This window comes from Trichoderma evansii (assembly GCF_050947405.1).
Source record: "Trichoderma evansii strain SZMC 28006 chromosome Unknown GGI43scaffold_15, whole genome shotgun sequence".
Taxonomy (NCBI): Eukaryota; Fungi; Ascomycota; class Sordariomycetes; order Hypocreales; family Hypocreaceae; genus Trichoderma; species Trichoderma evansii.
In genome coordinates this window covers 182,599-207,867 of record NW_028145191.1, presented here as the reverse complement: position 1 = coordinate 207,867, position 25,269 = coordinate 182,599, and the positions used below count along the sequence as shown (strand labels likewise).

Below are 25,269 nucleotides of genomic sequence, written 5' to 3'. Positions count from 1 at the left end.
ACGCAGTACACGATAGGTACATGTACCTAGGTACACAGCTCAATATTCCGTACCTACCTAGAGAGAGAGATAAATACCCAAGCTGCAATTATATAAAGGAAAAGCTCACAGCATATAAGTGTGCGCATTGCTCTACTATAAGGAAGCTCGCTGGCCTCGATATTGCAAGGTGGATCTCACAGGAATCGGAAAAGAAACATGAGCCAATTGATCACAAAGGTATATTATTGAATTCATAAGAAAAGACCTAAATTTTCTACATAACGCTGCATCTAGTTGTGTTGGCTACCTAGCTAAAAACCAAAAGCTTCATTATATGTAGTCACGATGAGTGTCGTCTCCAGAGCTGTGCTCGTGCTTCTGCGGAACGAACGGGAATATTCGTTGCACAGCATGACCAGAAGTTACCAATTGCTTTCATTCAAGCCGATATATACGAAAATCAACTCCAAGGCCATACATTGGCGAGCATTGAATGGCTTGAATCGCGTTGCTCGTGCCATTGCAATCTCCAATTTGTTGGTGATGTTCCACAGCGCCTTGAGAGCAACATAGCATGGCATTCCTACACGTTGACAGCCAATTTCGATCACAATATTCTGCACGGTAGGGCTGGTCTTAGTCAAGTCAAGTCCATTAGGCGATACGGCCGATCCACAAGGCGGCTCGATGATGTACAGATCGCTGGGGTGGTGCTTCAGTGGCCGAGAAGAGAGGAGATTGCGGTAGTCGGTCTACGATAGAGTAAAGCTGAAGCCGGCACCATCATTATAAGCCGGCGCCCCGAGCAATTCAAGATTATGTTGCGCGGTCTTGAAGACGCCAGGCGGACGCAAAGACGGGGCGGATCCCGAAATGGGCACTGGTGACACTATAATTTGCCATTCCTCCAGATATTAGTATATATTAGTACATGTCTTCACTGGTGGGGTAATATACTACGAAATTCCTCCCTCATTTGTGCTACTATTACCTTTACTTCCTGGTTGGCCAAGAGTGCCTAACCCTGGGCTATCGAGCCATCTATACCACAGCGCCAGACTACCATCCGTCTTGTTTGCATCTTGATACGTGTGTCCCAGTGGCGTCTCAGAAGAAAGTCGCTAGCGTTGGTAGACCAGTATTACGGCCAATTTGATCGTATGGCTTGGCAAATGCTACTGCACGATACACCGTTGTCAAGCAGCGCCATGTGGGCCAGTAGTCAGCCATTTTGGTGTTTGTAGACAGGTTCACTTATATGTAGTTGAGGATTGGCCTTTGACAGCATTGGCAAATTGCTACGAAACCAGCTCGTAGGAACCAATAGATCTTCCCTGTCAATGTATTTTCCCTGGCTCACGACTGATTTTTCTCCGCTTGCACACTGCTCAACTCTCAAAATTCTACACAATCCTAGATATTGAGCGGTAGTGTTACAAACCTCCAAGTACAAATACGTTTGATGGCAGCATTGCAAAGCTCAAACTATGCGCCGAGCGATACTGGGTGACCGACTTGTCCAATTGACTCTGTATGATATGCAACAGAATATCCGTAGTTTATTGGACGAGCATAAATAGGCTTGTCTCCTTCATAAATGGGCTTTTGAGCAAACAGATTTCATTTCTGTTAAATGCGCTTTATATATGTGGAATGATATGCGAGATTACAAACTTCAAGCCTATATATATCTACGTAACTACTATTCAAGACTAACATACATCATCCCTAAATTCCTGCGAGATTAATATTTTTATTCCATTGCTGAGGATTCGAGTCTTCAATTAGAGTTGATACCTGCGTCTTCTAGGACCGGCAAGTGGACTATATGCTAAATTAAGAAAGTCTTAGTCGATCCGAGTAATCCGTGTCAATGCACGGCTCGTCTACACGTATAGGCCGTAGCCAGGGGCTTGCAAACAAATTCATTCAGCCAATGACCTGCCTCAATTTCTCACAGGTAATCCTTTTGCAACATTATTAAAGTAGGATGCATGTAGTTTATCTACATATAAGCAGGGCGTATTACATTTGGACAGGCTTCGTAGATTGTAGCATCCTCCGCGGCCCGAGAACTCATTTTCTGTACCATGGGTCAAATCATCCACTAGCTATGAGACAGCCCGGTATGCATTGCGTCGGCGGCCGACCGGAGATTTTTCGCGGTGCAATAGCTGCCAAACGTATATCTGGTCTCATGGCGTTGCGTCAACTTTTCGATCAGCACTAGAACTAGCTAAAAGTGACATTGGAGCTGTTTAATTGGGATTAGCCATAATATATGCTCCTCGCTAAAATATCTCCGGCTTTATTCGTGAGAGAATTAACGAACCAGGATTAGTGATCTCTAATTATAGTTCTAACTGGGTTCAGATGATGATATCTCGTTAATATTATTGAACTTGCATAATTATGTTTTGGGTGGTGTATTTATAAAGACTCAATCGTATACTATATCTTTCTATCAAAAAACTCTCTACTAGTCTCTACAATCGTAATTATATGCTACACAGCAATAACATTAGTAGCTTCCAGAAGTAATCACATATTACGTGGGAAAAATATCTAGAAGGAAGCATTAGGAACTTTGTCATTGTTTAAATGTACTAGTGTCGCGGGTTGCTTAGGGCTCTCAACTACCCATGCAATACACCTACTAGTATTGAGCTAAAGTACTTCGGGCGACAAGATGATCAAGAAAATATCGCTATCGGTTGCATACAATGCCATTGGACTCGAATAACCCTCTGAGAGAGCTATTATTGGAGGGCGGTAGCGCGGAGCACAGCTGCAACATCATATATATATATGATAGCCTGGTATCATTGGTAGCATAATATCAATGCCATGGAATCTCTATGGAGATTCAAGCGCCTATGAGGTCAAAACTGGAGTGAAACACCGGCCAAGCCTGCTGATAGCGAGGCGTACAAGGATGGCTTATATAAATTACAACGGTGAGATATTAACTCAAAGGACCACAAAAATTGACCCATGTTGCATGATCCGAATAAAGTGACAATGGAAACAGGCTGTAATTGGCGGATTATAAACTCCTGAAAGTACCGTTAATGGCTAGCTGCGAATATAATAATAGAGGAAACTCCGATACAAGGAGTTATGGAGTCGAGTTGGGCATTGCTCCGGTCTATCCACATATTCATGTTACATCCTCTTTAAAAATGAGAAGATTAAAGCTCCAACGTGATGGTAAGTGGCTAGAGAGAGTCTTGCAACTTGGTAGTATATGCAGTGTGTTGGTCAGTGTTGGTAACATCTGACGAATTCCCAAGATTGGACTCTGGCTCCCTGAAGCAGGGCGAATCTTGATTCTTAACATGGAAGGTGTACCTAAGATTCCTCTACCACACACAATAGCCTCCTTTACCCTATTCCAGCTCCAGGGTTATAAACAGACCTGCAACCCTCAAGCTCCAGCAAGTTTCCATACAAGCATGTTTTGCCTCGGTGGGTACATATACAAAGCTCGGTAAATCACGTGATCTTTCCGAGAACCTCGGAACCAGAATCCTAGCTATCCGAGTAAAAAGGGCCTGGTAGCCTGTCTTATACGATGTTCTCACCTTTCCTTGATCTAAGTGGCTATATCGCCATGTCAACACCTCGCCGCCATCGCTCGGCATTTGCGTGCCAAAATTGTCGTCGGCGCAAAGTGCGCTGCAGCGTCTCAGTAACCGGCATCCCGTGTGTCGGTTGCACCCAAGACAGCATCGACTGCATCGTCCATCAGACTCAAGGCTTAAAGTGAGATTCGGCATGTGGAGCTTGCTTTCGGAAAGACACTTGCTTATGTTGTTTTACATGATTCTAGGCGGCAGCAACCAAAAGAGCCATTTGGTCATCACGACTCCTTTCGTGGCCCTGTTGAGCTTGAATTAGGCCTTACAGCGGCTGAATCCAGGAGGACGCTGCAATCATTGTCTCCGGCTTCTGTGGAACAGGGGTTCAGCGCAACCACCAGTTATTCCTCTCCAAGTGATGGGGGTAAGAGAGCTGGAGAAGCCCGAAGCTCTCATTCTGGCACCGAAATTCGCGGCAACCAAGACGAGCAGCGTACCGGAACTGAGATATCTTCCGCGGCATTAGGCCAAAATAATCAGGCTGCCAGTGCCCCATTTTATACAGGTATAATCATTATCCTGTACTCTTATCAAATAATTATGCTGATGCTTGAAATAGGGGAAGCCCCAGGGTTCACATCCATTCTCGATGCGTGTTCGCCATCACAGCAGCCTGCCGCGCGGCATATACTGATATCAGAAGCACACATCTCGTTATCAGATGAGGATCGCGAGTACCTCCGGTATAAGGGAGTCTTCACTCTACCTCAAAAGAGTACATGCAATGAGCTTCTACGGGCATATTTTCATCATGTGCACCCAATCATGCCGGTGGTTGATGCCTCTGTGCTCCTCAAATTGCATCAAACAGGTAAAGCCAGTGAGTGGAATTTGCTATTACTATGGAGCATGTTTTTCGTCGCAGCAAGTGTAAGTACATGTGACCCCAACAATGAGATATCCTTAACAAAGTCGGTTTATTTATTGATTATGTCTCATAGTTTGTTGATGCCCATGTGTGGACTCTTGAGGGATACGCTTCGCGCAATGAGATGAAAGCTGCCATGTATTCTCGTGCAAAGGTTAGATTATAACTATTGCCTAACTCTTGGTCCGCTGCTTCATTAATTATAGCGCTAACGATATCTGGCATTACAGTGCATGTATGACAATGGTGGCGAGACAGATAAAGTGGTTCTACTACAGTCGGCTCTTCTCATGGGGTTTTGGCACTCCAAATGGGATGGACACTCACAGCCGTGGTATTGGACCGGAGTCGCCATTAGCCTCGCCCAAATCTTGGGCTTGCATCGAGATCCGGATTCGGTTAAGTTTAATACGTCCTTCCCTAGCCATCGTCGTCGGCTCTGGCGTCGTCTCTGGTGGTCTTGTTTCTTCCGAGATCGATCACTAAGCCTCACACTGGGGCGCCCAATGAGGATCAACCTGAACGACTGCAATATGCCGATGGCTTCTGCCCTCGACGTCGTCAGTGATCTAAGTCAAATACCAACTTCGGTCGCCAAAGGATATATCCCGGAAGACTTGCCTCAGCTAGCTGAATACTGGGTTCTATTAATCCAGTTACATAAGCTTTTAGGCGATGTTCTCACTTTGTGTTACCAGCCTTTCGGCCCTAGTCCCATGCTCCAACAGATACAATCGCTTGAAGCAAAAATATTACGGTTCCAGATTCCAGAGAGAATTGGGAAAGAACAGAGCCGAATCGCTTTATTCTATCTATACCACCTACAATTAAATTATCAGTGAGTCTCCTTCCTCCCCTCTGCATCCTCATACACTTTGCTCACATGGCATAGCGCCGTTTTGATCACTCTCTATTGCCCTTACATTGCCAACGCTCCATCAGACTTGCCTCTTGAGAATAAACAAGCATGGCAAGCTGATATACGAAGTAAAATGGACTCTGCAGCTCTACTTTCAAATGCTGTCGTTGACAATATTGTACGGGACAAACTTCTCCCGTTTGCAAGCCCTATGACGTTAGTATCTATCTCATTCACTTCAATTTCCACCGCAGTATCTAACTTTTAGCAGTGCTCCGCTATTAGTATCGGCCATGCATGTGCATCTTCTCAATTGTAAATCCGAAGATGCGTTATCTCGCCGTCTTAGTCTCAACAAGCTTGAACTTTGCATGATGGTCATGGAAGAGTTAGAAGAGATGTATACGTCAGCTTCTGTTTATCGAGGAGTGTTCTTAGAAGCAATCCGCCAGCTGCACCCAAACTATTCTGCCAGCTCAACTATGAGTGAATCAAGCTTGACAGATTTCTCTCAGCCTCGCGCGTCTTTTTCGAACGATACAATGACGGTACCATTGGTTAACGATGACATTCTTACTGCATTATTGGATGAGTCGTCATGCTTTACGTTTTGGGAGTCATTCAGTGATATCCAGATGGAATCGATGCAGTCGGGCTTATAAAAGTATAAAAGCGGGAGTTTTTGTTTTTATTGCGAGGCGGTGTTGTGATGGAGCGTGTTTTATGATTCCCTGTAGGCTGACTTTAAATAGAGTGTATGACTGAAGTCATATTTGGATTATATAGATAGGTAAATATATACAATTAATGATCATTTAGACTCGGCATTATGCATTTCGGCTCGTAAAGCTTTTACAAGATGCTCTTTGGGCGATATATTCGCTAAACCTCCAGCAACGTGAGTGAGAGAAATTTGTGACAAAAATTTATAAATTTGGCCCAATGTAGCAAATATTTAAAGGTCTCTCTAAAATTATTGCAATTTAATGCCTTATCAAGAATTATCATTGTGTAGCGATGCTGAGAAATTTGTACACCTCCCAACAAGCAACTGTCGAACTAGTTTTATTTATTTACCTAATTTAATTTCAGCCCCGCAACTTTACTCCTCAATCCGTTCTTGCGTCCGCTAAAAATCCCACGAAGCCGAAAAACAGCGATTTAATCACAGCTCAGCGTCTATTTCCGCCTAAATACATCCAAAATGGGCGTCATCCACATTGTTTTGTTTGAATACAAATCTTCCGCTACCGCAGAAGCTGTCCAAAATGTGCGCAGTTTCGAGTGATCAGCGTTATCTCCAGTGCTAACCTAGAAATTTGTCCACAGGTTTGCTCAGAAATGCTGGCTTTGAAGAGCGGTTGTTTGCATCCGACAAAGCAGACGACTTATATCAAGTCTTTGACAGGCGGCACAAATAATTCGCCCGAGCCTCATCAAGTGAGTGGCTGACTTCGTGCTTGTCCGTGGCACATACCCAGTAGCTTTAACTGATATGAGCTTTAGAATGGGTTTACCCACGCATTTGTTGTCGAATTTGAGTCTGCTGAAGATAGAGATTACTATGTTGATCATGATCCTGTACACCAGGCATTCAAGACGAACGCCGGGCCTACTATCGAGAAAGTCTGTGTCTTAGACTATACCGCCGGCGTATTCGAGTAGCAGGGCTGCATTTGCATTTGGCATTAATGGTCTATGCATTTACGAGTTATCGGTATCTCTTGAGAGGGTGGTTATGGAAATGAGAGCCAGCATATAGTATTATTCGTCGAGATTGTTCGAAACTCCTCCAATAGAAGTGGCGACTACCTCTCCCAATTTCATTTGCAGCCGGTTTTAAAACTAGCCATCTGCGGTTTAGTTTATCTTTTTAACTCTTACAGGTGCCTTGAAAAAACTCTCCAAATCAGCATCTATAAGAGTATCGTCACAATATCTTGTTATGCTCTCAATTATGTGCATTTTCTTCATGTTCATGCATCCAGCTAAGATGATTTCTTCAAAACGCCTAAAGTCTTGTGGCGGCCAAACTTGCCTGTGCACAAGTCAAGATCCCAGATTGGGGAAATGCAGGCTTTTCTTCTCCGCAATTTCCCCAACATTGTCATCACTAGGGCAGTCCGTTCCTGGCCGCTTCTCGGAGAAAAGTCCATCATTTCCTGGTTGGAATCATCCACGTTTTGCTCTCTGTGTCTGCTAAAAGGGAGGGGAAAACGCACTCCCATGACTCGTGTGTCAACCGTAAAACAACCGAACGTCCAACAGCCCACCGCATGGCTGTGACCCTCACGTCACTTGAGTGTCTGTCTTTTTTCCTTTGCGTGTGACGGCAGACTTCTATCCTTGCTTCTGCGGGCACTAAACTCCACTGCCGTGGCATCCATGTGGAGACACACGCTCGTGCAACTTCCGATACCTTGACTTAAATCGCCTGAGACTACCGCCCCCCACATAGGGCACATGTGAGCCCTTCGCAATAAGGAAAGCAACTAAGGGCGGGCATCCGTCTTTACGCGGTCTTCAAGTAATAGCGTGCGCTACAGTTCTGGTGCGTCAGACGCTTCTCCGGTGGTATCCCCATGTTAAAGCCACTCATTGGACTCGACGACGATCTCCCCCACATAGAACGTGTTTGGCTGGGGCTAAGGCTGGTCGGCGCGATGAAATAGCTTCATTGCTAGGCTTTGGTAGCCTTGCACAAGGAGGGGGAAATGCGGAGAGCGAGTGCCGGGTCCCAGGGCGACTGTCACCCTGAGTGCGGTCAAACATGGAGAGACCCGTTATTGTGGAATCATATCGAGGAAGAAGGCGAGAAGGAGCTGGGGAAGATGATCAGGTATAAAGGTCTGCCGATCCACTGCAGTTTGCGGATTCCGAACGACATGTCTTAAAGAGTTCTACTTGTGTGGATTCTTAGGTGCTTTTTGACGGTTTTTACAGCACATTACGAGAAACAAGACTCAAGATGTCGTCTAATCCAGCAGACGGCGCTGTGTTGCAGCCAACAAAGGGTGTGTTTCGCCAACTTCGCGACAACCCATATGTATTTGGCCTTTCAGCCGTAGGTTAATCTGCTTAACCATATAGAGTCTTGAATGAAATGACATCATCCGCTAACATTCATTGCAGTTTGCATCTCTCGGTGGTTTCCTCTTTGGCTATGATCAGGGTGTTGTCTCAGGCGTCCTGGGGATGGAGAATTTCGGCGCACTTTTCCCAAGAATTTACCTAGACAGCGGTTTCAAGGGCTGGTTCGTCTCTACGCTGCTTCTGACGGCATGGTTTGGATCGTTGGCGAATGGACCGATTGCGGACCGCTATGGCAGAAAGGGTTCGATGCTGGCTGCTGTCGTCGTATTCCTTCTTGGATCCGCTCTGCAATCTGGCGCAAGCACCATCGGTATGCTGTTTGGTGGTAAGTCTCAAAAGCCATTACCTTACTCTGCGGAGGGCTGTTTGGTAACAATTTGAATAGGACGAGCTATTGCCGGTCTGGCAGTTGGTATGCTTACAATGATTGTTCCCATGTACATGTCAGAGGTCTCTACCGCAGGCATTCGAGGAACCCTTGTGGTATTGCAGCAGTGTAAGTCATAGTAGCAAGCTTGCCCAGTCTACACAGGAATCATGCTAAACAAGAAACACTTATAAAGTGAGCATTACTCTTGGTATCCTCGTCAGCTACTGGCTTGAATACGGCACTCAGTATATTGGCGGCACTCGTTGCGCCCCCGATATTCCTTACACAGGAGGCACGCCCGATAAGCCGACTTTCGATCCCGCACACGACGTCGGTCCCAACGGCTGCACTGGACAGAGCCAAGCCGCCTGGAGAATCCCTTTTGCCTTGCAGATTGTCCCCGCCCTCGTTCTCGGCGTCGGAATGATCTTCTATCCTGAGTCACCTCGTTTCCATCTTATGCGAAAGAACGAGGAAGCAGCCCTTCGCTCATTGGCTCGCCTCCGCCGCGTTCACCCCGATTCCGAATCGCTCAGAGAAGAGTATCTCTCTATCAAGGCCGAAGTCTTGTTCGATGAAGCCCATTCCAAGGAAAAGTACCCTGGCAAGACCGGTGTCAGCCTTTTCTTCGCCGAATACTACGGTTTACTGTCATCTTGGCCCAGCTTCAAGCGTGTCTTCATCGGTAGCGCCATCATGTTCCTGCAGCAGTTCCAGGGATGTAATGCTCTGATCTACTATGCCCCGACTATCTTTGCCCAGCTGGGACTCTCAGGAAACACCACCTCTCTTCTCGCAACTGGTGTATACGGCATTGTCAATACTTTGAGCACTTTGCCTGCTCTCTTCCTCATCGACCGAGTTGGAAGACGACCATTGCTCATGTGCGGTGCTACAGGCACATTCATCTCGCTCATCATTGTCGGTTCCATCGTCGGAAAGTACGGCTCTGCTCTGGCCGATCATCCTTCGGCAGGATGGGTTGGCATCGCCTTCATCTACATCTACGACATCAACTTCTCATACTCTTTTGCCCCCATCGGATGGGTTTACCCGTCAGAAATCTTCAACTTGGGCAGCAGATCCAAGGCCATGGCCATCACCACCAGCGCTACCTGGATGTGCAACTTTATCATCGGATTGGTGACGCCAGATATGCTTGAAACCCTCAAGTGGGGCACCTACATCTTCTTTGCGGCCTTCTGCTTGATCGGCCTAGTGTTTACGTACTTTTGCGTGCCCGAGACCAAAGGACGAACCTTGGAGGACATGGATCGCGTGTTTGGAGATGATGCCGCTACACAAGAGAAGGAAAGGCTGTTTGCAATTGCGGCTTCTCTTGGCCTGACAGCAAGCATTCCCCCAGAAAAGGCCGAGGCGATGACAGCTGAAGCCAGGGAGTACGTTTGAGGATATGGATTGGATCAGTGATTAGGAAGAAAATTAGTGAGCAGCAGTCTTTATATGCATCTGTTCAAACCATGGATGTTATTAAAGTTGCAATGATGCAGACGATCTATATATTAATATTTTACTTTTTACCCAGTTAATGCTTTAATATCTACTAACTACAAAACTCTGCGGCGATTGCTGTCAGTGTATCTGCAACCTGTTTTATTGAATCAACCTCGGCATACTCCAGATTCCCATGTAATCCCTGTCCCTTTGGTCCCCAAAGCAGCACGGGAATCCCCTGATCAGCCAGCAATGCACAATCAGTCCAGTATGGAGCTCCAACTACCACTGCTTCTTCACCTAGAGTGTTTGTGATTTGTTTGCGAACGAGCTTAGTGAAGGGATGGTCGAGAGAAGCTTTGAAAGGTGAGCGTTGGAAAGTTGCCCTGATGTCGTATTTGAAGTTGGGAATTCTTTCAACTAGGCCATCAAGAATTTCTCGCAATTCTTTTTCAACAGACTCTTGTGTTTCGCCAGTGACGGTTCGACGCTCCAACTGAACTTGCGTAAACGAAGGGTAGGATGAGATCTCCTCGCCACCCTTGATGATGGAGGCATGTATACTTCCGGGCCCGAGAATGGGATCGCCAGCCTGCTGTGTAAGATGGGTTGCATGCTTATCCAGTTCGACGAGAAAATATCCTGCTTTACAGATGGCGTCGATACCAAGATCATATCGTGATCCATGAGATGCAAGACCATGGATATCTACTTCAAACCAGATGAAACCTTTGTGTGCGTACATAATCTCCAAGCTGGTCGGCTCATTTACGAGAGCAGCATCGGCGGTCCAGCCGGCTTCTAATACCTGCTGCGTGCCGATACTAGCAAACTCCTCGTCTGCTACTCCAGCGAATATGACGTCTCCTTTTAAGCCTTGCTTCTTTGCATTGGCGAGGGTGACCATGGCGGCTGCAACACCGCACTTCATATCGGCAGCTCCACGACCATAGAGTTTGCCGTCTCGGATATCACCACTGAGGGGATCGCCCTCATACTCTGTAATGGTCACGGTGTCGGTGTGACCGTTGAGCATGAGGCTCTTGCCGCCGCCAGATCCTCGAACAACGCCAACTACAGAGGGTCTCCCCGGCGTAGGCTCGATCCAGTGGGTCTCAATATCCCGGTGTTCCATCCAGGCAGTAATGTAGCGGGCGATGGCTGTCTCTCCAGGACCAGGTATAGATCCTAAGGATGGGCTGGCAGAGTTGATCCTGACTAAGGTTTGTGTCAATTCTACAGGATCATCGCTCGCCACGTCATAGGGGACCTTATAATCTCTCGCGCCTTCTGTGCAAAGGATAACGACAACAGAGTCCTTGGTGAGACCCAACTTTTCTCTATCCGACGCCCCCAGCCTCCTCAAAGCGGCAACAGGGGCAGCGCCACAAGGTCCGACAGCTATGTTTTGGGACGCCAAATATCCGCAAGCCTGATGGGATTCAAAATCTGAAATGGAGAGGCTTGCATCGACTCCGTGCTGAAGAACTGACCAGGAAATCGATGAAGGAGTCCCACAATCCAGACCAGACATGATACTGGGCGCCTTTTCCGATATTGTCAAGGAGTCCCCGCGTTTAAGACTCTTCCAGAGACTGGCAGATGTATCTGGCTCCACGGTCAAAACCGCGGTTTGTTTTCCTTGTTGCTTATAGTGTGTTACGACGGCCTGAGCAAAGGAGCCGACTCCTACCGGTACCACGACGAGGTCAGGGGTAGTAGCTCCCAGCTGGCCATCAATCTCTAGCATCATGGTACGGTATCCATCGACAATCCACTGACAGATATTAATATTATTAGAGGAGAGTGGAATTGCATAGACGGGATTGGTATACTTGCCTGCGGAATCTGAACATAGTCCCCTGAGGCAAAGTCTTGAACGACGATGGCGGTGTTATCTTGTGCAGCTGCCTCTCGTGCATCAACTACAGCTTTGTCGTAGAAGCCATCCGAGACGACAACACGAGCGCCTTCCGATTTGATCAGCTCGATGGTAGCATTGTGCATGCATCCGGGTACGTGGATCTGGGCAGGGATGCCGAGGATGGATGCCATGCGAGCCACAGCCCGTCCATGGTTTCCATCGGTGGCTGCGTATAGGGAGATGCTGGTGGATGATAGGGCCTGTTTAACGGTGTCCAGGGGGGAGTCTAGAGGAAGGTTGAGTTTCTGGGCAATGACTCGAAATGTGCCCCATGAAGCACCCAGGATCTTGAAGGAAGGGAGTCCAAGTCGGCATGTCTCGTCTTTCAGGTGGATGGCACGGACACCAAGTTCCTTGGCCAGGTCCTCGAGGGGAATTAGTTTGGTTGGTTTATATTGCGGCAGCTGTTGGTGGAATCGATATGACAGCTCTGGGGAATCTGTCAACGGCGCCGTCCACGATTTGGCAGCGGGATTGAAGAAGACGGGCCGGCGATTGGCACGAGTCATGGCTAATGCGGAGGCCGGTACGATGTATAAAGGGAGAAGAATACTAGGGAGAGGTAGGAATGAAGCGGATGAGGATGAGACAATGGCATGTAACTCAGAAAAGGAAACAGAAAAGCACTGAAGGAGAAGCTGATTAGCGGATGAGGAGGAGAGAGCGAGGGGATTCGCCTCCCTTTAAACTATTATATATCCGACTTGACTCGCCGTTTTTGTGTGGTTTGCCATCCCTGGAGCGATCCCTAGGCATGGCGCAAAGCCAATCTCCATCCCCATCCCAATCCCCATCTCCATACATACACTATACCCGGACCTATTTTTGCGCTGGCCTCTACCTTATCCCGCGAAGCTCTTGGTGCGAAGCCAATCGGCGGGCACTTTTGATGCTAGTGACAACGCAAGTCTGCAAGATTCGCCCAAGACGGTAAGTGTTGGAGACGTCGGCGAGCGGGCGGGAAGGCATCCGGTGCGTTGGTTGGCTTTTTGCTTCTCCTCCTTGATTTTTTTCTAATTTTGATGTTGCTGATGATGCTGCTATTCTTTCCTCTTTGGTGCCGAATATGCTTCATCATCTGCACGCGGTACATGGTACTTTGCGCATGCGCTGATAATCTTGAGCGCTGCCCCTCTTTATGCAGGAGAAGGCGCATTTCTTAGGCACGCCCACTGTAAAAGCGCTGTACGACTGACGCTATAATACGGAGAGCTACTGGCCTAATCCGCTCACATGCGCTGTAAAAATGAGCACGATGCTTCAACACGATTCCGCGTATGCTATTTTAACACGACGCTGTACTAGAAGCGACCTCTAGGGTCAAATCCGGATAGTAGCTAACTAATTTTATATCAAATACCACCTAACTCGTATCGAGGGCTTTGAAAGCAGCTTGATTGGAAATTCCCTCTATGTCTATTCCCTATCCTGTCCTTAGAAGGCGCTGTTGTTGATTTCAAACATCATGTACCTCTGACGTAGCATCCATGGCACAAAAGGCCCGGCTGCCATGTAAAAGAAGGCGTGCTTCGTAGGTGCATATCTCTCGCAACGCATGTTGTTTAATGCATCGCCGGCATCGTAATGCTCAGTCATCATGTCGCCACATGGATTAGTATTCCACAAATGTTGCCAAAGCAGGAAGAAGAATAATAGAAAGAGCCATTATCGCATCATACCCAGCCATCTATACGTTGGTTTTACAAGTGCATGTAGGTGGCTGTAGATAGAAGGCGCTGATAGTGCTTCGTACAAGCATAGAAGTCAGCGGTACCTCAACGTCCATATCGCAATAGTCTGGCACTACAATGGACATGGATGGGCCTATATCAGAGGGCGCACGTGCTGGGCCCCCGCTTACTACATACAGATACCCTGAGCGCTGCATCTGCCCAAAACAGCGCCCTCCTGCTACGACCAAGACTGAGCCATTGGGCCATGTCGCTCCCTTTTAGCATTTTTCACCCTCCAAGCGTGCGCCTTCTCCGACCCGCCAACCGCAATTCTGTGCTCGGACAGACGAGGGAAAAAAGGACCCCCCAAACGGAGACCCCAAAGCAGCTCCAGCGAAGGGGCCCGCACCGAAAGGCCGAAACACCGACTGGGCGCCGTGCTGTTGGCTGGAGGTGGCCGATTGGCACGCACCAAGGCGCTGTGAAGCTGCGTGTCGATCCATGTCCCAGCGTGGCGATTGGGCGCTGGTAGTGGCACGAGAGCCTGTTCCAGGTCCTGCAAGGGCAGCAACAGTCGACCGACTCGGATTCGCCATCGTGTAAGCGCAATTGACGGCTGTTACCGCACCGACTCGACTCGACTCGCACCCAAGGCGCGTTTGTCGTGTCGTGAGACGGCGAGGAGGCGAGTCAAGGCGGGCGCTTACGGAGCACTGTGCGCTGATCTGGGACCAGAATTACTGCAAATTCCGAGACCTGTGGGCGGATGGATCCAGGCGTGGACAACGGCGTCCCAGTCTTTCTGGACGACGAGGTCGGCGGACGGAATAACGTCGGCAATACGGTGCAGATGCATGTGATGCACGACGCCTTTGCGCATCAGCCTCATCTCCAGCCTCAGCTCCAGCCCCAGCTCCAGCCCCAGCTCCAGCCTCACGCTGCCTTGCCGCTTCAGCCTTCAGACTCGGAACAGCTGCCGTTCCAGCATCAGCATCCACAGGCCTCAGACCAGCACCCGCGTCAGCTGCAGACGGCCGTGTCCATGGACCAGTTTGGGCCCTCCTTCTTCTCTGTTCCGGATCCCTACGCCGACAGCCCCTACGCCAGCCCTGCCGGAAGAGACCCCGGCTTTCCCGCCGAGTACCAGTATGAGCTCGGTCCCGCAATCGGCCCCGGCGATGGGCTCCTCCTCGGCGATGGCTCCAGCTCTCCCTTTGACGGCACGGCGCCGCTTCCTTTTACCGCTGCAGACTCTATGAACACTATCGGCGACGATTTCTGGGTATCTGGTCAGCAAGGATCTAGCCAGCAACAGCTCCTGCAGCAGACAGCGCAAGCAGACGATGCCGCAAGGAGCCTCCACCTCAGCGCCATCGACGAGTTCTTTATCAAGAACGGTGCCCATCGCCCTCCCGTCCCCTGCAACTACTGTCGACGACTGCGGCTCCAGTGCCTCATCCTTCAAACCACGTCTGCAAATCCAAATCCCATCAGCTCTTGCTCCGCCTGTGTGGCCCTCTACCGTGACTGCAGTCTTGCTGAGCGGGGCAAGAGAGAAGCCTCCGCCTACGAGAGTGCACTCCCCGTCATTGGCCATCTACATGGCGTGAATGAAGAGGGGGATGGTGTTACTACCATCGATGGGACGAGGCAGTGGCGAATGGAGCGAGATGCTGGCCAGGTGGCGGCTCGATCTTCATCTATCGTCTCATATAAGAGAAATAGCACTCGGTCCGTCAAGAAGACTCGTGTGTTGAGGAACTGGTTCTCCACGCATCAAGAGCACCCATACCCGTCCGAAGACGAAAAATCCATGCTTGCCGACCAGAGTGGCTTGAGCAAGACCCAGGTCATTAACTGGTTCGCTAATGCTAGACGCCGACATCGACTGACTGCGCAGTCGCACAATAACAATAGCGCCAAAGTCTTCCTACAAGGATCTCCTATGCCCCAGACGTTGCTCACTGGAATGTCTCCGATGGAACGATGGAGACATTCGCCCCCGAACGAGGAGCCCATCTCGGCTGCAGTTATTGAAAAGGCCATCTCCAATAGTCAACTTGACGGTAGAGATGCATATAATTACAACTCCGATGGCAATTATGGCACTGATGGTGCCCCTTCCTCGGCCAGCAGTGACTCTGCAATTTTCAACCACAACATTGCCAACGGCTACGAGGGGGCGTCATCAAATTCTGGCTCGTCTGCTTTCTCCTTCTATCATTCTGATGATGCAGGCATTTTCTCCCTCTCGGCGCAGAGCTCCAACCATGGTGGCGACGGCGGCGATCCGCTATCCGGCCTATCGGCGACTGCGGTTCCTACAGGAGGTACAGCAGAGCGAGGCAAAGCGCTCATGTTTCAGTGCACATTTTGTCTTCAGGGCTTCAAGAAGAAGTACGACTGGGTACGCCATGAAAGATCTATTCACTTACCCGGTCTCGATTCTTGGATCTGCAGAGTGCCTCTACCCAAAGACCAATCACATCTCGTTTGGCGTGTCAACCATAACGAGCCGGAATGCATCTTCTGTGGCCAGACATCACCAACAGATGAACATCTCCAATCTCACGAGTTTCAGTCGTGTGCAGAACGTCCCGTGTCAGAGCGAACTTTTACTCGGAAAGATCACTTGTGGCAGCATCTGCACAAATTCCACCGCTGCCGGAAATGGGAGGGGTGGAAGCCTGACCTCCATCTCTTACAGCATCGACAAGACAAGTTTGAGAGCGTGTGCGGTTTCTGCCAGCTCAAGACACATAGCTGGGACGAAAGAGTTCAGCACTTGACATCCCACTTTCGGCGCGGTGTGACCATGAGTGAATGGAAGGCCAGCGGCGATGCCAACATAAGCAGCGGAGATGGCGGCGGTGGGATGCTGTCGAATAGGGGTCCCATTACACCCCTCAGTGGTAATGAAAGTGATCCTTCGTTACCACTATTTGCAAATACGAAAACCTAACATTGACTTGGGCATTTCAACTTGACTCAAATTGATACAAATAGTTATGCCTTGTCGTTCACATATAGCCATCTTATACCTTGTATCATTCATATCATTCACATTATGTCATATAGAGCTCGGAAATACTGGGAAGTTATTGGAATCATTCTTATATATACATATACCCACTCATTAGTGCATTAATAAACATAGATAAAATCTTCATTCTGCAAGTCCGTCACATCTTCAAACGCCTTGTCTCCAACATTCTCGTCTCCCATGTTGAGAACTTCCTCATCATACTCATTATCACCTCTCTTCCTGTCCATCATGCTCAGATCGCGTATCACTTCTGACTTGCCCAGCTCTCGTCGCCTGGCCGCTTGTCGTCTGTTGAGTATCTTGATCCAAAGCATGCCTATAACGATTAAAACCGCCAGCACCACAAAGAGCGCCAGGTTTGATCGCAGGCCGCGATCGTATCGTGGCTTCTCACTAGGCTTGAAAAGCTGCGGGCCTATAATGTTGCCGGTACTCGCTCCTATAAAGAGCATAGCGGTAGTTACTTTTCGCTTCGTATCGCCAGCGGTATTCTGGCCAGACCAAGAGTAGATCAAGGGAGAAATGCCAGGGTATACAGAGATGATGTAGTATCCGACGAGGAGAACGGCTCGATCGGATGGAGCACGGCCTGTGACAAGGAGTATAACGCAGCCTGCGATGGGAGGAAGGCAGAGGAATAAGAGAACGGCGGACTTCATGTGGATTTTGTCGGAGACCCAGGCACCACCAAGAGTGGAAATCATCTGGACAGCGCCGAAGGGGATGTTGAAGAGGATCGTGGTGAAGGAGTCGAAGCCGAAAGACTGGATGATGAGAGGGCCAAAGGTAGAAATACCACCGCTGGGGATGCTGTTATGAAGGTCATTGTTAGTAGTGTTCTTGACATGGGAGCAGAAGTATTCTATGACTTACGAAATAGTGAGCATGAGGCAAAACCAGAGCCACGTCTTCGGATCGAGCATGGCTTCGCGGACATGGTCCCATTTCCAAACGCCGGAGCCAATACCCATTTGGTTCATGCGCAGACGCTCGATGGCAATAACCTTTTCGTCTTCTTTGAGGAACTTGGCCTCCATGGGGGAATCAGGCATATAGAAACTATGCAGGTGTCAGTATATTTAATTGAGAGAGGAGAGCAAAGAGAGGGATTTTCAACGTACTACATGACGACTGAAAAAGCAACAGTGATGCAGCCACAGAATAGAAAAATGATTTGATATGGATGGAGATTCGATTTAATATGGCCCAGACCGTATGTGAGAAGACTTCCGAGCTGTAAGTCTCCAGTTAGCAAGGACTCAGTCAACTTTGAATATTTTGTGGTTTGCATCTCACCATGTTGACAACTCCAAGCATAGCATACCAAGATGCGTTACGGGTTGTCTGCTCTTTTCGTCGGTACCACATTTGCACAACAGCAATAAACGTCGGGGCTGGTTTGAAAAAAATCATTAGTCTATATCTCTTTGTAGTAGTTATCATCTCCATCTTCAAAGACTTACCAACAGAGGCTTCAAAAGCACCCAATAGCAATCTCGCCGCCATCAAACCACCAAAGTTGTTCGCCGCCGTCATTCCACACAGCACCGCACCCCAGCAAAACACCATCGTTGCGCAAAACTTGCCCACCGGGAACTTCACCAGTGCGTACGCCACCAGCGGCTGGAAGACCAGCTGGGCGACGTACACCACGGAGCCCAGCCATGAAAACTGCTCGCCCACTAGGTGCGTGTCGTTGATGAGTCCAAAGACCGAGGCATATGAAAGAGTGGTCTTGTCTAGAGACTGGAGGCAGTAGACGAAGAGGATGATGGGGAGAATGTGGAGATCGATCTTGCGGAGGATGCGAGCATTTTCGCTGGGCGTGACGACGATGGCCGCCTGGTTGGCTTGTTTGAGGAACTGGGCAGCTTTGTCTCTGCCTGTAATAGGGAGATCAGTATTGGGTTTTGGGACAGGAGTAATCTCGCTGGCGACGTTCTTGGAGTCGTCTTGCGTGGGTGGAGTTTCGAGATGGATAATATCAGGGTTATCTTTTTGAGCAGCCATTGTAATGACCCCTTTATGGTTAATACAATACAATGTTATAGAACCCTATGAGTGTGGATGCAGCTTCGATCGCCGTACTTCACCGCTCCAGCTGAAGGCAACACTCTATGATATTTATAAATGCTCATATCTCACATGTTCCTTTCCCCAGACTATATGAAAAGGGAAAAGCATTTGCCGTTGACACGCCACCCAAACCCCATGGGGGCACCAAAGGGCCCTTGGAGGGCAGAATGCGGGGAAAGATTCGTGTTACTTGATAGGCTAGCCGGACATGGTTCTTCTTCTCCGTCGGGTTTCACTCATCTTTCTCCGGCTTAGATTGCCCCTCAGCGGACATTTTTCGCAATTATCCGCCTAATACGTCTCTATGCCCATAACGGTTGATGCTAAGAGGAGACGAGAATAGAGTAGAACTATTGAATCGTATACTAATAATCGGCTGATGAGAATTAACGGTAAGAAATTAGGAAATAAGAACCCGAAATCGGTCTTTATTCCCACACAGCATGATCCACCTCAATGAGGGACCGCCAGTAGTAATCTCCAGATACATACACGTGTAATACCAGCATATAAACAGCTTCCAGCACCCTTTTGTTCTCGACTTTGCAATTAGCTATTTTTGTCTTCTTTCATTCTCTTGTTATAGAAAGAATTTGATTTATCAAAAATCTCTCTTATTCTACATCATAACGATGCCTCAACAAGAGCGCGTCCCGTCGACATGGGTCGAGAATACAGCTGGCTCAGGTAAGCTGCTGCAGCTTGATTCCTCAGACTCTCAGCTTCCCTTTCAGTTCACACTGGATGCGCTGCGTCACAATGTATTTCGGACGACATTTACGTCTGAGACACATCCTCTGCCTCCTCATCCGAGCGTAAATCTGCCAGAAAAGCAGGTAGACGCCACCGCTGTAAAAGCGTCATCTGCCAGCACCAAAAAGGAGATCAAAATCGGCCCAATTACGGTTGCAATTGACTGGACTGAGTCCTCTCCCCTATTATCCGTCTTTTTGGAAGGCAACGAAAAAGGACCTCTCCATGAAGACCTGCCAAATCGCTCATACGTCGTTGACGGTGAAGGTGTTGCCCATTACTCGCGCTACAACAGAGATACCCTGTACGTTGGCCTGGGCGAGAAGGCAGCGCCAATGAACTTGGCGGGGAGAAAATTTGAGCTCTCGGCAACAGATAGTTTTGGATACGACATTTACCGCACTGATCCTCTGTATAAAAACATTCCGCTTCTCATAAATGCGACGCCCAGTGGCTGCGTGGCTCTATTTTCAACTTCCCATGCGCGGGGTTCATATTCCATTGGAGCTGAGATGGACGGCATGTGGGGTCGTTATAAGGTGTATCGACAAGACTATGGCGGATTGGAAGAGTACATCATTGTTGGCAAAACTCTTAAAGACATTGTTACGACATATGCCGATCTGGCTGGATACCCTCTTCTTGTGCCAAGATGGGCATTTGGCTACCTCTCGGGTGGAATGAAGTACTCAATGCTTGACGATCCCCCAGCGTCGGAGGCACTACTGGATCTTGCACGTAAGATGAAAGAGAACGATATCCCGTGTTCGGCATACCAAATGTCGTCTGGTTACACGGTGGCAGAGAAGCCCCCCAAAACACGCAATGTCTTCACCTGGAATCGTCATCGGTTCTCAGACCCAGAAGGGTTTATCAAGGAATATCACAAACTCGGCATGAGACTCATAGCCAACGTTAAGCCATATGTTATTGCCACTCACCCAGAGTATGAGAAACTCAAGGCATCAAATGCACTATTCATTGACCCACATACGAAAAAGACGGCAGTGACTCGACTTTGGAGTGCTGGCGGTGGTGAAAGTGCCGAGGGTGGACACATCGATTTCACTTCTGCTGCTGGATTTAAGTGGTGGTACGAAGGCGTCAAGAAGCTGAGTCAAGAAGGCATAGACTGCATCTGGAACGACAACAACGAGTACACAGTTACTGATGACGGATGGATCTGCGCGCTGGATCAGCCCTCTCTTACTTTAAGGGACGATGTCAAAGATAGGCCTCAGATTGGTCTATGGGGCCGCAGTTTACACACAGAACTTCATGGCAAAGCGTCTCACGATGCACTTGTCGATGTTAACCCTGATGTGCGGCCGTTTGTCCTTACTCGCAGCGCCACAACCGGCACTATGAGATATGCCTGTAGCTCGTGGAGCGGAGATAACACCACCAGCTGGGCTAGTATGAGAGGCGCTAATGCTCTTGCTTTGAATGCGGGTATGTCTCTGCTGCAGTGCTACGGTCATGATATTGGAGGATTTGAGGGCCCCCAGCCATCCCCTGAGCTTCTTCTTCGATGGGTGCAGCTGGGCACTTATTCACAGCGCTTCGCCATCAACTGTTTCAAAACTCTTAATGAGAACAATATTGGAGATGTCATCGAGCCATGGATGTACCCTGAGATCACTCATCTGGTCCGAAAAGCAATCAAGAGAAGATATGCCATGATTCCCTACATATATTCCCTGATGCTGGAGAGCCATCAAACGGCTATTCCGCCTCAGAGATGGACAGGCTGGGGCTATGAGCAGGATCCAGAGGTATGGACGGGACCAATTACAGAGGGAGAGACGCAATACTGGCTTGGCGACTCGCTTTTGATCGGCGGTGTATATGAACCTGGTGCAACCCAAGCACGAGTCTACCTCCCCAAGGCCTCCGACGACGATGAAGGCTACATCAATCTCAAAGCTCCTTACCAATACTTGCAAGCAGGACAATGGGCCACAATAGATGCAGAGTGGCATGGCGCAGGCATTCCAGTGCTTGCCAAGGTTGGAACAGCTATCCCAGTGGGTAGAGATGTGCAAGTCCTGTCTCCTGGAGAGAAAGAAAACGTAGCAGACCTTCCACTGGACGACTATCGCGCAGTCGAAATCTTTCCACCTCGTGAAGGCTCTAATAGCACGAAGAAGTATAAGACAGTTTGGTATGAAGATGATGGCGTATCTGCTGTGGCAAAGAACAAAGTTTCCAAATATAGCATCGAATATTCTGTCGAAGGGTCGACAATCAAGGTTCAATTTTCTAGGGACGAGACATCAGGATTTGTAGCACCTTGGAAAGCGCCTGTTATTGTGCTCCCTCCTGGAGACTCGCGAGCGGTTATTTCAAGCGAGGGCTTACAGGTTCATGGACTGGGCGTGGATGATGAGGGGAAGAGAAGATTCCAGCTTGGTTAAGTTAGAAAAGAAAAGACAAATAGATTAAATTATGATTAAATAGACACTACTATGTTCATCTACATTCATCCCTCGGTATCTGCTGGCGGCCATCCGAATATGTCTTCCCCCCCATTAAGCGCCTCAACGAGAATATCGTCAAGCCAAGCAACACCGGTGGCCGACGAGGAAAACAGGGTGAGTCCAGGGAAATCCCACTCAAAGATGAACTGTTCGGGTATAAACGAATCCAATTCCATGCGATTCTGTGTACCGAAACCAGGCATTCGTCGAGATGAATAGCTTTCGTCGTTTGTGGTGCCCAAGACTGTATCATGAGTCTCGTAAGTCACGCTGCTGAACTTTTCAATACCGCTTTGAAGAAGCTGCAGATATTGTTTTCCAGTGTTACTTCGACTCCCATTGTGGCTACCACCGCTGGCTTCACTTAGTTCAGTAAGGAGGATATTACCATGAGCCACGAGCTCTCGACTAGAGCGCCCTTTACTCTCAGGTAACAAGATAGACAGTTTCAGAAGTAGTAGATAGCAAAAGGCGCATTTTGCCCAGACAAAATCCATTGCGAACTGGAGATTACGGATATATAATCTCGGTTCTTCGATCATGATGTCCAGATGTTCTTCCAAGGCGTCCTTTGCCATGGCAACGACCGATCTTTGAGCGGGCGACATAAAGTCGACATTTTCAACGCCAGACGCTCGCACGACGCGACAAAACGCCATGTTTTCGGACCAGCACTTTTGGACTCGTAGATTAACGCTAAGCCACGGCGATTGTACTTTGTGTTTGTCAAATATGTGCGCCCAATCGTCAAACCATATAGAGATGTCGATTTTGGCCTCACGGACCACGTCCATCATGCTTTCATCGTCGAAATCTATGTGATTGGCTAACGAGTCGTAAATTCTTCCACGGATGACATTCAGCTCGACTTGAGAGAATAAAAATAAGTCGAGCTCAGTCGCAGCAGGATTCTTTAAAATTATTCGAGACCTCCGAGAATCTCCCACGAATTTAAACGTTGGCAGGTCCGAGGCATCGACATGTAAAATATGTCCCAAGACAAAGAGATGGAGCCATGTTCTCGCTTTTCGCATTAGCGCGAGTGATTCTTCATCGAAACTTGCCAGCGTATTTCCATGAGTTGCTGGTACTACAGATCGATTGATCATCGCATCATATGAGTCAGGAAAGTTCAGATCAAGTGCCATGCGCGTTGCAGCTGCGACCAGTAGAGATCTCTCAGAAGCATAACAAGAGCGGACTAACAATGCTTGGATAGTCTCCAGCGAGGCCATAGCAGGCCTCGCCAAAGCACAATTTAGCATCCGCTTTACATGAAAATCCAACATATGCCATTGTTGAGTGTCAGTCCCCGTTACTACACGGCAGCCAACTGTGCATATGGCGCTGAAAAGCAAACTGCTTCTTTCGCGAATACTGGAAAACGAGTCATACTGAGGGTCGAATATCGGGACATAATGATCGCATCCTTGAAAAAAGATGGCGAAATACCGATTGGCCTGCTCGAGGCTAAGCAGCCCTGCATCAACGCAATCGGGCAACGTAACAGACCCAATTTCGAAATGTGATTTTCCGTGCTTATTGGATAACGTAGTATCCGTAGGAGACTGTGTGTTTGATGGACGTATGAATAACGTTAGTCCATTAGAGTGGATGTGATCTATGGTGGCTCCCGGCGTGGAGCATGGTTGTGCTAGCTGTATAGTATCGTGGGACGTTGCCGGATGCTCCAAATTATGCAGAGCTGGGGCGCCTACACCCGATTGGCTGTTTTGCAAGGCTGTTCCGATGTCTGCATGACTAGTCTCAAGATGAGAGCCAATCTGCGTTGTTGATAATTCTCGGAGCTGATCCTTCAAGGCTGCTACCTGCTGCTCAAGCTCCTCTATCTGGCTGTGCCAGTTGATGAGACAGTCAGCAATGCACCAATGAATACACGACAGGGAGCTGATGTTAAGAGTGACTGGGGATACTCATCGTGTAACACGCACAGCTGATGGGCCTCTTTCGGAGGATCGATAAAGGCACAGGTCTTTTTCAAGTAGCAACATCTAATGCAGCTGTTAGCAAGAGTCTGAACCGACAGAATGTCACCCTTCTTCGTTCTCAAAACCATCGGCAAACTTACCGTGAGCACGGCCTTTTGCCATCACACTTAGCCTGATGCTAGTCTTTAGCTATTGTTTTCTATTACAAAGTATAACGTTGAAGTTGCATTTACCTTGGCGCGGCGACATGCACCGCACGATTTCTATTAGCAATGTGTCAGTTACGGAGCATTCCGAGCCATAGATTTTAACGTGACATGGTGGCGGGACGAAGCCTCCACGCAGATAGATATGCAGTGCTAAAACGGAATATGCTTACCGGAGTCCTTTTCTTGCGGATACGTGGGGTATCTGGTGGCCTCGAGTCTGTAGTTACGATCGGCGAATCGCGGGTCGCTGAGACACGGCGGGAAACTGGAGACACGATCTTGTCCATTGCGCCTTACATAATGGTAGCGAGGAAACGACCAAGGGTAGATCGTATGGCTGATGCAACATTAGACGGCGAAAAGCGCTTGTCATAGCGATAAAGCCATCGACACAACGGGACCTGAGATCAACGATCAAGCTGAGAAGAAGCATAATCCTCCATGGCCAGCATCGCACGGGGAATTCGACAGGTGGGGGTTTGGGTCGTATCGATGGCTTGATGACTAAACAGTGTCAATTGTTACTAGCACTCACTCAATTGCTCCTTTAGTCTCTCTGGGCTTGATCTCTTTGGGGTAACTAAGCATTTACTTCATTACACACGCTACTTGTAGGCGGTTTTCGGGCAGTAATAGTGCTATGGAGCACTCTGTACATCCATGCCATTCGTGGGCATCACCCCAGACTTCGCAGCTTCGTATCCCAGGTGCGACTTGCGATCCTGGTCGGCCGATAGTTTGCCGAACTAAGCTTATCCAGTGGTGGAAAATTCAAGCTCAGGGCTACTCCGCACTTTTGCTATCAAGCAGAGGATCCACTGCGGAGGGTTGGGTAGTTTACTGATCTGCAATGAAAGAGAGAGCTGTGACTTGGCAAGCCTGGGCATCGTC

General features: G+C 48.6%; 8 protein-coding genes across 8 annotated transcripts; 5 read left to right on the top strand and 3 right to left on the bottom strand.

Moving 5' to 3' along the window:
* The first annotated feature begins 3,570 nt into the window (after nucleotides 1–3,570).
* GGI43DRAFT_409210 (Zn(II)2Cys6 transcription factor) lies at nucleotides 3,571–6,164 on the top strand. Its single transcript, XM_083206482.1, has 7 exons — nucleotides 3,571–3,747; nucleotides 3,815–4,128; nucleotides 4,183–4,493; nucleotides 4,565–4,645; nucleotides 4,722–5,329; nucleotides 5,384–5,566; nucleotides 5,622–6,164. The coding sequence occupies exons 1-7, from the start codon at nucleotides 3,596–3,598 to the stop codon at nucleotides 6,010–6,012; spliced, it is 2,040 nt and encodes a 679-aa protein (XP_083058802.1). The 5' UTR covers nucleotides 3,571–3,595; the 3' UTR covers nucleotides 6,013–6,164.
* A 205-nt stretch (nucleotides 6,165–6,369) lies between these two features.
* On the top strand, nucleotides 6,370–7,171 carry GGI43DRAFT_409209 (Dabb family protein). The gene is made up of 3 exons (XM_083206481.1): nucleotides 6,370–6,620; nucleotides 6,680–6,790; nucleotides 6,857–7,171. The coding sequence occupies exons 1-3, from the start codon at nucleotides 6,555–6,557 to the stop codon at nucleotides 7,013–7,015; spliced, it is 336 nt and encodes a 111-aa protein (XP_083058801.1). The 5' UTR covers nucleotides 6,370–6,554; the 3' UTR covers nucleotides 7,016–7,171.
* An 896-nt stretch (nucleotides 7,172–8,067) lies between these two features.
* On the top strand, nucleotides 8,068–10,300 carry GGI43DRAFT_95047 (general substrate transporter). Its single transcript, XM_083210567.1, has 4 exons — nucleotides 8,068–8,414; nucleotides 8,483–8,768; nucleotides 8,829–8,939; nucleotides 9,007–10,300. Exons 1-4 carry the CDS (start codon nucleotides 8,319–8,321, stop codon nucleotides 10,221–10,223), a joined length of 1,710 nt encoding a protein of 569 aa, XP_083058800.1. The 5' UTR covers nucleotides 8,068–8,318; the 3' UTR covers nucleotides 10,224–10,300.
* GGI43DRAFT_95026 (tryptophan synthase beta subunit-like PLP-dependent enzyme) lies at nucleotides 10,301–12,892 on the bottom strand. Its single transcript, XM_083210566.1, has 2 exons — nucleotides 12,108–12,892; nucleotides 10,301–12,045 (listed from the first exon to the last, which is right to left on the bottom strand). The coding sequence occupies exons 1-2, from the start codon at nucleotides 12,699–12,701 to the stop codon at nucleotides 10,378–10,380; spliced, it is 2,262 nt and encodes a 753-aa protein (XP_083058799.1). The 5' UTR covers nucleotides 12,702–12,892; the 3' UTR covers nucleotides 10,301–10,377.
* Nucleotides 12,893–14,130: 1,238 nt separating this feature from the next.
* Nucleotides 14,131–16,827, top strand: GGI43DRAFT_423887 (uncharacterized protein; the record flags this gene model as incomplete). The annotated part of the gene is made up of 3 exons (XM_083208295.1): nucleotides 14,131–14,376; nucleotides 14,429–14,464; nucleotides 14,620–16,827. The coding sequence occupies 3 exons, from the start codon at nucleotides 14,131–14,133 to the stop codon at nucleotides 16,825–16,827; spliced, it is 2,490 nt and encodes an 829-aa protein (XP_083058798.1).
* A 168-nt stretch (nucleotides 16,828–16,995) lies between these two features.
* Nucleotides 16,996–19,106, bottom strand: GGI43DRAFT_409204 (allantoate permease family MFS transporter). Its single transcript, XM_083206480.1, has 5 exons — nucleotides 18,375–19,106; nucleotides 18,208–18,305; nucleotides 18,033–18,145; nucleotides 17,785–17,970; nucleotides 16,996–17,721 (listed from the first exon to the last, which is right to left on the bottom strand). Exons 1-5 carry the CDS (start codon nucleotides 18,919–18,921, stop codon nucleotides 17,010–17,012), a joined length of 1,656 nt encoding a protein of 551 aa, XP_083058797.1. The 5' UTR covers nucleotides 18,922–19,106; the 3' UTR covers nucleotides 16,996–17,009.
* A 199-nt stretch (nucleotides 19,107–19,305) lies between these two features.
* Nucleotides 19,306–22,199, top strand: GGI43DRAFT_409203 (glycosyl hydrolases family 31-domain-containing protein). Its single transcript, XM_083206479.1, has one exon. It carries the CDS (start codon nucleotides 19,620–19,622, stop codon nucleotides 22,155–22,157), a length of 2,538 nt encoding a protein of 845 aa, XP_083058796.1. The 5' UTR covers nucleotides 19,306–19,619; the 3' UTR covers nucleotides 22,158–22,199.
* Nucleotides 22,200–24,947, bottom strand: GGI43DRAFT_409199 (uncharacterized protein). Its single transcript, XM_083206478.1, has 5 exons — nucleotides 24,549–24,947; nucleotides 24,403–24,432; nucleotides 24,310–24,341; nucleotides 24,173–24,232; nucleotides 22,200–24,074 (listed from the first exon to the last, which is right to left on the bottom strand). The coding sequence occupies exons 1-5, from the start codon at nucleotides 24,663–24,665 to the stop codon at nucleotides 22,223–22,225; spliced, it is 2,091 nt and encodes a 696-aa protein (XP_083058795.1). The 5' UTR covers nucleotides 24,666–24,947; the 3' UTR covers nucleotides 22,200–22,222.
* Between the last annotated feature and the right edge of the window lie 322 nt (nucleotides 24,948–25,269).

Coding starts and splice junctions, on each gene's coding strand:
- GGI43DRAFT_95026 (XM_083210566.1), bottom strand. CDS start 12,701: ATGACTCGTGCCAATCGCCGGCCCGTCTTCTTCAATCCCGCTGCCAAA. Junction 12,046..12,107: donor ACTATGTTCAGATTCCGCAG/GCAAGTATACCA, acceptor AATATCTGTCAG/TGGATTGTCGATGGATACCG.
- GGI43DRAFT_409204 (XM_083206480.1), bottom strand. CDS start 18,921: ATGGCTGCTCAAAAAGATAACCCTGATATTATCCATCTCGAAACTCCA. Junction 18,146..18,207: donor TGCTTGGAGTTGTCAACATG/GTGAGATGCAAA, acceptor GGAGACTTACAG/CTCGGAAGTCTTCTCACATA. Junction 17,971..18,032: donor GCTTTTTCAGTCGTCATGTA/GTACGTTGAAAA, acceptor ACACCTGCATAG/TTTCTATATGCCTGATTCCC.
- GGI43DRAFT_409203 (XM_083206479.1), top strand. CDS start 19,620: ATGCCTCAACAAGAGCGCGTCCCGTCGACATGGGTCGAGAATACAGCT.
- GGI43DRAFT_409210 (XM_083206482.1), top strand. CDS start 3,596: ATGTCAACACCTCGCCGCCATCGCTCGGCATTTGCGTGCCAAAATTGT. Junction 3,748..3,814: donor CATCAGACTCAAGGCTTAAA/GTGAGATTCGGC, acceptor ACATGATTCTAG/GCGGCAGCAACCAAAAGAGC. Junction 5,330..5,383: donor CACCTACAATTAAATTATCA/GTGAGTCTCCTT, acceptor CACATGGCATAG/CGCCGTTTTGATCACTCTCT.
- GGI43DRAFT_409199 (XM_083206478.1), bottom strand. CDS start 24,665: ATGGACAAGATCGTGTCTCCAGTTTCCCGCCGTGTCTCAGCGACCCGC. Junction 24,233..24,309: donor GGCAAAAGGCCGTGCTCACG/GTAAGTTTGCCG, acceptor CAGCTGCATTAG/ATGTTGCTACTTGAAAAAGA. Junction 24,075..24,172: donor CCGAAAGAGGCCCATCAGCT/GTGCGTGTTACA, acceptor CAACTGGCACAG/CCAGATAGAGGAGCTTGAGC.
- GGI43DRAFT_409209 (XM_083206481.1), top strand. CDS start 6,555: ATGGGCGTCATCCACATTGTTTTGTTTGAATACAAATCTTCCGCTACC. Junction 6,621..6,679: donor CCGCAGAAGCTGTCCAAAAT/GTGCGCAGTTTC, acceptor ATTTGTCCACAG/GTTTGCTCAGAAATGCTGGC. Junction 6,791..6,856: donor ATTCGCCCGAGCCTCATCAA/GTGAGTGGCTGA, acceptor TATGAGCTTTAG/AATGGGTTTACCCACGCATT.
- GGI43DRAFT_95047 (XM_083210567.1), top strand. CDS start 8,319: ATGTCGTCTAATCCAGCAGACGGCGCTGTGTTGCAGCCAACAAAGGGT. Junction 8,415..8,482: donor ATGTATTTGGCCTTTCAGCC/GTAGGTTAATCT, acceptor CATTCATTGCAG/TTTGCATCTCTCGGTGGTTT. Junction 8,940..9,006: donor CCTTGTGGTATTGCAGCAGT/GTAAGTCATAGT, acceptor ACACTTATAAAG/TGAGCATTACTCTTGGTATC.